At 42.7% G+C, this 10,757-nt stretch overlaps 1 protein-coding gene across 6 annotated transcripts in view; it reads left to right on the top strand.

Moving 5' to 3' along the window:
- The first annotated feature begins 4,042 nt into the window (after positions 1 to 4,042).
- The window catches only part of GPAM (glycerol-3-phosphate acyltransferase, mitochondrial), a 31,616-nt gene continuing 24,901 nt past the window's right edge, over positions 4,043 to 10,757 (top strand). For 3 of the 6 annotated variants that reach the window (XR_002829086.1, XM_023753356.1, XM_006088127.3), the window contains exons 1-4: positions 4,043 to 4,186; positions 6,000 to 6,130; positions 7,036 to 7,158; positions 9,782 to 9,855. Coding sequence is in view for 4 of the 6 variants with exons in the window: in XM_023753356.1 (XP_023609124.1) it covers positions 6,029 to 6,130; positions 7,036 to 7,158; positions 9,782 to 9,855 (299 nt within the window). In the remaining 2 variants the exon portion in view is untranslated. Of the gene's footprint in view, positions 4,187 to 4,406; positions 4,567 to 5,997; positions 6,131 to 6,824; positions 6,927 to 7,035; positions 7,159 to 9,781; positions 9,856 to 10,757 lie in introns of those variants that run through there. The other 3 variants (XM_014455266.2, XM_023753357.1, XM_023753358.1) reach the window with 3 other exon arrangements.

The following is a 10,757-nucleotide window of genomic DNA, read 5'->3' as shown; positions in this document are numbered from 1 at the left end:
TTTTTGTTTTGTTTTAGATTTTCCACATCTTTACTTAATGTGCTCAATCTTTCCTCTACTTTCTTGGACATATAGATTAAAATAATAAGTCTTTGTCTACTAATCCTATCATTTCTGCAACTCTTTCAATTGATTTTTCTCCTCAGTATGGGTTATTCTTTCCTGCTTCCTTTTGACATAACTAATAAATTTTTATTGGATGTTAGGCATTGTGAATTTCACCTTGTTGGGTACTGGATAATTTTGATTTCCTGTAAGTATTCTTGTCCTTTGTTTTGGCACATTTTGTTCTCACAAACGATTTGATCCTTTTGGGGCTGGCTTTAAGATTTGCTAGGTAGGACCAGAACAGCATTTCCTCTAGGGCTAATTTTATCCCACTACGGAGACAAGATCTTTTGAGTCATCAATGATGAGGTTTTCCAGTCTGGGTGCCAGGATCAGGCCCATTCCTTATCCTATATGATCACTCTGTTCTTCCACTTTGTTCTGTACTTCCCACTCTGGCTTGTGGGAACAGGAATTAATTCCCTGCCTCATGCAAGCTCTGGTGTTTGTTCTCCTTCTCTGTACGGGTGGTTCTTTCCCTGGCCCTTGGGTACCTTCCTCACATTCATGAGCTAATAAGGTGAAGACTGGAACAAGATCTTCTGCGGGTTTCCAGAGCTCCCTCTTTCTCTGTATAGCTGTCTTCTCTCTGGTACTCTACTCCCAGCTTCGTCTGCTTTGGCTTCTTGGTCTCCTACTTCTGTCTCAACTCAGGGAGTCTGCCTAGTCTTGGATTCACCTTCTCTGCACAGCAGCCTGGCAACGCTCTCTAAACCAGCGGTTCTCAACCTGTGGGTTTCGACCCCTTTGGGGGTCGAATGACCCTTTCACAGGGGTCGCCTAAGACCATCGGAAAGCACATATGTAATTACATATTGTTTTTGTGATTAATCACTATGCTTTAATTATGTTCAATTTGTAACAATGAAATTGGGGGTCACCACAACATGAGGAACTGTGTTGAAGGGTCGCGGCATTAGGAAGGTTGAGAACTGCTGCTCTAAATGGTAAGCTGAACCAATCATGATGCTCACCTCATTTCTTCCTTCTCCCTTATGGACGAGTGTCCTGCACTGCTGCCTGTTTTATTTATTTTGCCTGTTGTTGTTGTTGTTTGTTTATTTGCTTATTTTATTTGTTTTAGCAGGAGCGTAAACCCAGTCCTTCTTGCTCCATCTTGGCTGGCTGGACTGGATTACTTTAAGTTATTGTGGTTCAGTTGATAAGACAGATTGCCAAGGGTGTCACTTGTTCTCATTAAATAACCTGAAGATCTGCAATCCACATCTTCCGCAAGTGCAGCAAACCCTTGTGCAATCGGTGTTACAAAAGAGTCCCACAAACGAGCTTCATGTAAGGCAATCTAATTTTTCCTTCTGGCTTGCCTTTTAATTCCTGTAATGTTTTCTCTGCTTCATTTCTCATTACTTTCTCTTTAGCAGTGAGTCAAATCCTGAGGCTTTTCTCTGTGCCGCCCCCCCCCCTTTTTTTTTCTCTTTTCCGTTTTTGGTCAGGTATCAGTAATCTAGTCAACACAGTCCTTGTGTACTTAGTTGTGTGCTTGGAGCTAAGGTGCACATGGGGTTGATAAAAAACAGGGTCTTTAACTTTAAGAAATATAAGAATAACCACACCTACTGTTTTGAATTATTTTTTAAAAGGGCCACACCTTCACTTTGGCTCACTGTTCTATGCACTGGAAGGTCATGGACTCTCAGTCAGGGTACATACCTAGGTTGTGGGTTTCTTTCTCACATCGATGTTCTCTTTCTCTTTCCCTTCCTCTCTCTCTAAAATCAACATCATCATCATCATCATCATAATAATAATAATAAAGTTTGTTGCTACTACAAAAACTAACCGACAAATAAACAAACAAAAACAAGAAGTCCACACCTGCATTTTGGAATAGATTTAGAAACAGAAGTAGAAAGTTCAAGATAAGGAATTCCCATTTTCCTTCTTGTTCCTCAGCTTCACCAAGTTATTTATTGAGTGCGTAATACAATAAAGCACCTTAGTGTTACCTAAGCGACTGAGGCAAGTCGCTGACACTGATGATGAGTTTATTATCTTATAGAAGAATGACACCATAGATAAAGATCCAAGGTGTGGTACCACAGTAAATCTGTGAGACTTCACAGGAGAGGAACATGATTGAGGGCTGGAGAGATTAAGGAAGCCTTGGAGACCTAGTTCAGGAGCAACAGAATTTAGGGGAAAGTGGTGGCATGAGCCCAGTTGTGAGCATGAGTATCCATGGTGTGGCTAGGGACAGTCAGGGACTGCTGCTGGAGAACAGTGGGAAAGGTGGAAGCTTATCTATGAATGCCTCACCTGCCCAGCTCAGGCATTTGGACTGTCAGGGAGCTCTGAGGGGTTTGATGGGTGGACATGGACAAAGATTTGTTCTGAAGAGAGGATTAGGGTTAACATGTGCAGAGGAGGTGAGGACTGGTAGCAGAGGTGTGAAGGCAGGGGCTATTTCTCAATCATCTTTGTATTCCCAGCTGCTAGTTCAGCTTGAGCTTGCCGCCTAAGTGCATGTAAAAGGTCATCTTTTCCCTTCTAACTTCCTATGCTCTGCATACCCACCGGCATTGTCTAGGCCAGTGATGGCGAACCTATGACATGCGTGTCAGAAGTGACATGTGAACTCATTTTTTTGGTTGATTTTTCTTCGTTAAATGGCATTTAAATATATAAAATAAATATTAAAAATATAAGTCTTTGTTTTACTATGGTTGCAAATATCAAAAAATTTCTATATGTGACACAGCACCAGAGTTAAGTTAGGGTTTTTAAAAATGCTGACACACGGAGCTCAAAAGGTTCGCCATCACTGGTCTAGGCAGACACACTGTGAAAGAACCTCTTTGTGTCCGCTGGTACTTTGAAGGGCTGGACGTAGGCAAACTAGGATTCAGACTTTCCAGTCGTGTGTGTGTGTGTGTGTGTGTGTGTGTGTGTGTGTGTGTTTTAATTCCTCATTTTCTTCCTTTAAGAAAAAGGCACTTGGCCAGTATTACAGAAATTACACAAGGGGGCCATTCCCAATCCCCACCTGCCCCATCCCTAATAAATTCTACATCATCTTATCAGATCTCACCAGGCAGACCACGCATATACACAGAAACACAGGCGCACGCACACTCCCAGCCCAGCCTGGAGGTGACCCCACATCCCAGATGAGCAGGTGACACGACGCACACTTAGGTACACACGCGCTCATGTGGCTCAACGCGCGCAGGCAGAATAACCACTGGTTTGGACATCCCCACATCCCCCTCAGCCACAGGGACCCACACCTGTGCGCACACTCACCTAGCCACAGGGACCCACACTCGCCACACCCTCCTAGCCACAGGGACACACACCAGTGCGCACACACTCCTAGCCATAGGGACCCACACTTGCCACACCCTCCTAGCCACAGGGACCCACACCTGTGCGCACACACTCCTTAGCCACAGGGACACACACCTGTGCGCACACCCCCCTAGCCACAGGGACACACACCAGTGCGCACACACTCCTAGCCACAGGGACCCACACCTGTGCGCACACTCACCTAGCCACAGGGACCCACACTCGCCACACCCTCCTAGCCACAGGGACCCACACCTCTGCGCACACCCTCCTAGCCACAGGGACACACACCTGTGCGCACACACTCCTAGCCACAGGGACACACACCTGTGCGCACACACTCCTAGCCACAGGGACCCACACCTGTGCGCACACCCTCCTAGCCAGACACACACCAGTGCGCACACCCCCCTAGCCACAGGGACACATACCTGTGCGCACACCCCCCTCAGCCACAGGGACACACACCAGTGCGTACACCCACCTAGCCACAGGGACACACACCTGTGCGCACACACTCGCCCCCGCGCTCCGCGTGCAGGGCGCCACGCCACGCGCCGCCCCATCCCGGCGGACTCGCGGCCGCGCGTCACTCGCAGGCGCCGTTGCGTCATCGGGGCGCGACGTTGCCGCGAGCGCCGGCGGAGGCTTGAAGTGCCGGCAGCGGCAGCCCCTGCGCCCGCGGAGCTGACAGTGCGAGCCGCCGGGCGGGAGCGGGCTGCGGGCTGCGGGCTGCGGGAGGCTGCTCGGGCCGGGAGCGCCGGCACAGGTGCGTGGTCGCCCTCCGCGCTGGGGCCGGCGGGACTCCCGCCAGTGGCCGGGGCGGTGTGTCCCCCTGGCCTGTCCCCCCGAGCTCCCGGGGTCCCTCTGAGAAATGGGTTCCGGCTCGTGCCGGGGTGGGGGTCGGGGTCGTGCTCTTCCGGGAGACCAGGTGGCGGCCAGGCTTCTTCTGCGGACTCAGTACCCTGCATGCGACGCGGGGGCCATGGCTTTGGCGTCGGGGCAGCCCGGGCGCCCGGAGGGGCAGGTGCTGGGGGCAGTCCGACCCCAGGTGACCACTGACTGACTGAGTGGACTGGGCGCTCGCTGTGCCAGACGCTGTGCAAGGCGCTTGGTGTGCCTTTCCCAGTCCTCCCGGCCGTCCTGGAGGTAGGAGCGATCACAGTGCACATTTTCCAGGCAGGGCACCAGGGCACAGGAGTTCACCAGCTTGTCCAGCGTCCCCCGGGGGGGTTTGAACGCGGGTATGTTTCACTTCGGAGCTGCGTGCTGCCCCTTTCGGAACCCACAGTTGTCTCCCCACAGTCCCCGTCGTCTGGCACCTCCGGATTTTTTTTTTTTCTTTAACTTTTCGACCTTGGATGAACGCTGTGGGCTGGGAGGAGCGAAGGGTAGACTTCCTATTGGCACAGATTCTCCCTCCTCTCCTCGCCCTCTTCATTTTCTCAGGCAGCAAAGGGCTCCCCCTGTCGAGGGCTCCCCCATCCTGCACCTGAAACTGAGAGCTAAGTTTCCTAAGCCTGGACAGCTTTCATGCCATGTGCATTGCTTTGCTAGTCTCTCCTCTCACCCATCGTGTTAGATGATGTTCAGTTGTTAAGGACGCACGTAGTAGTTATGCAGAGGATACCAGGTACCGCAGCAAACCCATGTGGGGATTATCCAGAAGCCAGAGCATGGCCTCCAGGGAGCCCTGTTAACCTGCAAACGAGCTTTCGGGGTTTTGAAGGAGTAAATTAAGGCCAGGTAACAAATAGCCAGAAGTTATCTGAAAATAATTTCAAAGTTACTTTAGAAAGTTTTTATATTTTAGATTACTGTCTATGTCAGTTTTGTTTAGTCATTCAGTGCTTGTGAACATTTTCCCCATAGGGTTGGAAAAAGAAAAGTATTGTTGAAAAGGATGAAAACGTGTAAATCAGGTTTTTCAAATAGGGTGGTTTGGTTTTAGAGCTTTGTAAAGTAATTATTTCATTTAAGGTGTCACAAGAATATTAAGAGCTTAATTCAGTTTAAGTGGGAAACTTTAGGTGACTACATTGCCTTTACCCCTTTTGCATTACTGCATAGTATGTATGACCTAAAATTCCCAGCATGTCATTTAAAAAATGATCTCCTTATATGTGTACATGTAATTTATATTTAATTTTTTAAATATGCCCCCATCCCCCAGGAACTATTCAATTATTAACACAACAAAATAATTCTTCGAAATAAGCTATTATTTACTCTTACAAATTCATAGCTGTTTTGTTTAGGAAGTCTAAAGCTACAAAGATGGATTGTTTTTCAATCAAGGCTGCCTAACTGAGTTCATATAAACACATCAATGTCCGCTTTTACACTTTGACTGAACCTGGTGGAAGTTTGCCAGTAGTTCATTTGACATCCTCTGATGGAGCAAAATCATCTAGAACAAGCATGCCAAACTCAAAGGCTAACATGGGGCAAAAAACGAGGCATGTGGTCTGCGGGCCACGAGTTTGACATGCTTGATGTAGAAGTAAGACTTCTGAGTTCTGGTATTTACTGTCTGGATTTTTCATTAATTGAAATGGTATATATATATATGTTTTCTATAGCACATGACTTAGGAGTAACACTTTGTGACATGGAGGAATCTGCACTGACCCTCGACACGATAGATGTTTCTTACCTGCCAAGTTCATCAGAATACAGCGTTGGCCCTTGTAAGCATGCAAGTGAGGAATGGGTAAGTTTAAAGATGAGCATTAAAAGCTGTCAACCTAAAATGCTCATTTCAGTGTTGTTTGTGAAGGTGGAAATGCTGGAGCCAAGTTAATATCAATAACTGGGAAGAAAAAATTGGGTAAAAAATTTAACTACAGACATTATGTTAAAAAGCAAAATTCTTCTGCATAGGGGAAAAAACCTACTCGTAGTTATTTTGGGTGTTGTAATTATAAAGCTGGTCTTACAAATGTTTCAGTATCGATTTTCCATAATTATACCTAACAAGTATAAATTTTGTGATGGAAATAAAGTTTATTTAAAAAAATTGAAAATAGGAAATAAATTTTAGTATGAACCCAATCCAAATGGGCATACATTATCTTGTATTATTTTCACTATTTCAACTAATGTGGCATGTTTAAAATATTTCTTGTTAGGATAAAGGAATGTTCTGTAAGTGTACTTGTCTTTTATTTAAAGCAAAATATTTTAAGCTGTATTGTAACAACCTGCTTACTATGTAAGGCCTTGGTAGTTCTTTTGTGGGAGTGTGTACTTTAAGAGAGAGTAAGATTGACTGCTGGGATCCAGGAGTCTGATTTTATTCATTCTGATACCTTCAGAAGCTGTTTGACTTTTTCCCAGCTTTCTTTTAAAACCTTGAATTCTGCTTTGAGTGAATCGTAGTTTTTGCCAGCTATTACTATTCTTAGGTGCTCAGCTTTTGCTCATGTTCCAAGTGTTGATCATGGAGGGAGTACCTTGAATGAAAATCACTGTGGGAAACACATAATTATGCCACTGCCCAAAGAAAAGTATGTTATCCGTTTCTCTTCCATCTGAAATATCTTAGTTTTAGAGATCACGTGGACAAGTATAATTTTCTTGCCATTTAGTAACCAGTTTTTCCTTAATATTTATTAGGGTGAATATGGTTTCAGATCTACTGTCTTCAGATCTGCAACCTTAAAATGGAAAGAAAGCCTAATGAGCCGGAAAAGGCCATTTGTCGGAAGATGTTGTTATTCCTGTACGCCCCAGAGCTGGGTAAGAATGCTATTGCTTGTTGACCTTTAATAAACCCTTGAAATATTGGCATAGATCTCCAACTTTGTGTGAATTTGGTATTGGGCAAATACCAGATAGACTTCATTCATTTGGTGTTGACTCAATTTTTCTTTCCATTCATATATTCATTAAACGTTGGTCCAATAGTTGATGCTAGGAGAGATTTGGGTTCTTTAGTAATTTTGGTATGGCTTTAGGGGAAGAATAGATGTTACTTTAAGTTAACTCTTCCAAAGAGTTTGTGGGAACCTTCATGTAACTTCTTCAGCCCTGTGGCTTTGCTGTACTCTTGTTACATTTCTATTTCGGGCTGATGGGGGAAGGGTGTCTGTTGACTCTGTGATAGTGAAGAATGGTCATTAAAAGCTTAAGTAAAGACTTAAAAAAGAGTGTGTATGGGCGTGTTGTTTGTATTTTGGTGAAAAAAACAACCAAAGCCATGCAAAATCTTCTACATTACTGTGTGGCTGTCATTTCTCAGCATTTATTTGAGAAGAGTTGATCAGATGAGAGGTATGCTTCTGATGTCATTGTGCCAGAGGGATAAGTTAGCAGAGGATGGTAGAATGTAATGTGGCCATGTCCTAAAGTAGTAGAGTTACCTATTAAAAGGTATACCTGCATGTTAAGCTCTGTCTGAGATGGGTCAGTTACCAGGACATAGAAATTCTGCCATTTAAGGGCCTGTCATTTATAGAGGTTGCTTATAACCTGTGTGAATTTTCTACTCAGGAATGTCTTGTCAGGAAGTAGAATTCTGAGTCTAGGATAAAGGGATTTACTAACCTAGGAGACACTCATGTGGGACCCAAGCAGTTTATATTAAATTAGAGGCTCAGTGCATGAAATTCGTGCCTGAGTAGAGTCCCTAGTGGCTGCCTGCTGCTGGCCGGGGTCTCCCCCCTGGCTGCCTGCTGTTGCCACTGGCCAGGGCGGGGCCAGCTGGGGGGAGGGGCTGTGGGTGGTTGGCCGGCTGGCCCTGCCCCCTCGTCGAACTCCTGGTCAAACTCCCAGTCGAGGGAACAAAATTTGCATAATAGGCTTTTATTATATAGGATATTTAGGTCTACTCAAGAATGTCTTGATATAAATACTGTTCCTTTCAAATCACAGGTGTCTTGCTGCAAGAATTTGGTAGCATTGAAGGATCATGGAAATTTCTAGACCAGGAATAATGCCATTCAAATTAATAGGCCATAAAGATTTAAATAGAATATCATGTGCCTTTTCAGTTTTTAAAATTTAGCATCTCATATAACTCTAATTTTGAATGCTTAAAAGACCAAAACAATACCTTTTCTCTAATGTGTTATTAAGTCAGGAGAGTAGAAGAAATTATTTGGTGGTGGTGATGGTTTGGGGTGGGGAAAAGTGAGTAGTATAAGAGATAATTGATTTTTGCTTAACCATAGTAACTGAATTTAGGTACTAGAGTGCCTAAATATAGGAGCTGAACTTGATCTTAAAATTCTTCCATTACATGTTTACTTAAAATAGTTTTTGGTTAACAATATTTTTATAGTAATTTTTTTGTATTTGCTACTCTTTCTCTCAAGTCCTATTTTCCTTTTCTCTAAAGCGATTTCACTTAGTACTTTTACATGTTTTATTGAGGGTACATTATGCTTTCTCAGCATTTATTTGTGCAAAGTGTACCTTTTGTCCCAATTGATAAAGTTATAGACTTTTTCTTTCCAGCAGTTATTTCTGAATTATCTCAATGATGTAAAGAGAATGACCTTTAACCACACATTATCTCATTAAGTGGAATAAGCACTTTAAAGGAATAGAGAGACTGTACTCTTTGGAGCAAGATCTAGGATTGAATCCTAAACTTCTGCCAGCCTCAATTTTCCTGTCTGTAAAATGGGGATAAGAATTCTTATGTGTCAGGATTATTAAGATAGTAGTCTAATAATAACTACATGCTACTTTTTTGTTGTTAGTAATTTTATTTGCAGAACAATCACAGTTTTATTTCAGTGACAGAGCATGTAGCCAATAGTATTGATTATAGCCTAATACATAAAGTGTCAGTACCAAGATATAAAGCATCTCCTAGGCACATTGTGGAAACCGGCCATGAATCACTTCCCTTGAACATCAAAGATTAAGTCCACATTTACATATGAAGGTATCTGCTCACTTGGCAGTTTTCAAATACAATTAGTAGTGAATCTCCTGTTGAGTTTGGAAGATATGATATATTGGTGCTCCAGTGGGGGGAAAATTCTAATTTTCCTATTTTGCTTTTTTTTTTTTTTTTAGTTTCCTAGTTTTGGGAACACTGAAATCTCCAGTATTTCTGTCAATGACTTGAGCTATCTGTAGCTTCCACTGTTTTGGGTTGGAGGGGTGGGAGGCAAGAAAGGGAGAGGTGCTGTTTCCTTTGCAAGGTGTTAAGGATTAATTTTGAATTTGTGACCTTCTTTAAAGGCTAAAAGGTACTTTTCAGTAAAACAGTTTTTCTTCAATATTTTGATTTTGAAGCAATGTCTAACTTTATGCTTGAATTTTGAAAGTTATCAAGTGCTAGTAATGTGAGCTCTTCACCAGCAATCCAATTGTATATTTATGTTTCTGTTTATTTTGTTTTACATAGGATAAGTTTTTCAACCCCACTATCCCATCTTTGGGTTTGCGGAATGTCATTTATATCAATGAAACTCACACGAGGTAAAAATAAATTTCTTTTACTTCTAATACATCTCAAAAAACCCCCCAAAAACCTCTATAATAAGTAATGCACTATAAGATGAATCTCATTATGTTTTTGAGAGCTAATAGAATATGAGCTTCTGACATAGGTTTTATCTAAAATTTGGAAACAATATAGTCACCTGACAGACCTATAACTATTACCACTGCTGTCCTTTCATAATAAATATTTTCTTGAGCATGTAGCTATCACTTATAGCTTTCTCTGACTTACTCATTTATTGAGTTTGCATCTGAAGTGTTCCAATTGTGATAAAGATTTGTCTGAGGAGAGGTTTATAGGTTTTAATGTCTTATGATCTATTATGACTATTTTATACTTAAAAAAGGAATAACTATTTTATACTTTAAAAAAAAGTATAGCCAATCTAGAGTTTTAGGATATATTTTCCTCCAATGTGCAAACGTTCTTTGATTTATTAGCTTAAGACTTTACTTAGAATTCTTACTTCCAAATTCCAGGCAAGTGGAGATAGGCTGTTAGGCAGCAGAGTGAGAGAAAAGAAAAGAGGCTTTGTTTTATGTGAATCTAGGCTAGGGGATAAGGAAGGAGGGTGGAAAGGTTGTGTGAATGTCTTTGAGGCATGAGAGGAACAGCAGCCAAAAATGCTACCAGTTCTTCTAATTGTAAGAGTAAATGCCTGTCCTAGGGAAGCAGTAAGCTCAGGTAATAAGAAGTACTTGAATTTTTATGAAAAACTGAGCCAGGAAGTCAAATACTCAAATTTTAAGTCTTTCTGCTCATATTTTGATGATGAGATCATAAATGATCATGACATGTATATTTAAGATTTTTTTTTTCCAAATAGAGCTGAAGTCAGGGGACATATTTTTTCTCATTCCCACGGCTCCCCCATTCC

The sequence above is a fragment of the Myotis lucifugus genome, unplaced genomic scaffold (genome assembly GCF_000147115.1).
Source record: "Myotis lucifugus unplaced genomic scaffold, Myoluc2.0 scaffold_44, whole genome shotgun sequence".
Classification (NCBI taxonomy): Eukaryota; Metazoa; Chordata; class Mammalia; order Chiroptera; family Vespertilionidae; genus Myotis; species Myotis lucifugus.
Note: the sequence above shows the minus strand (reverse complement) of the source record. Positions and strands in the feature narration are given on the sequence as shown.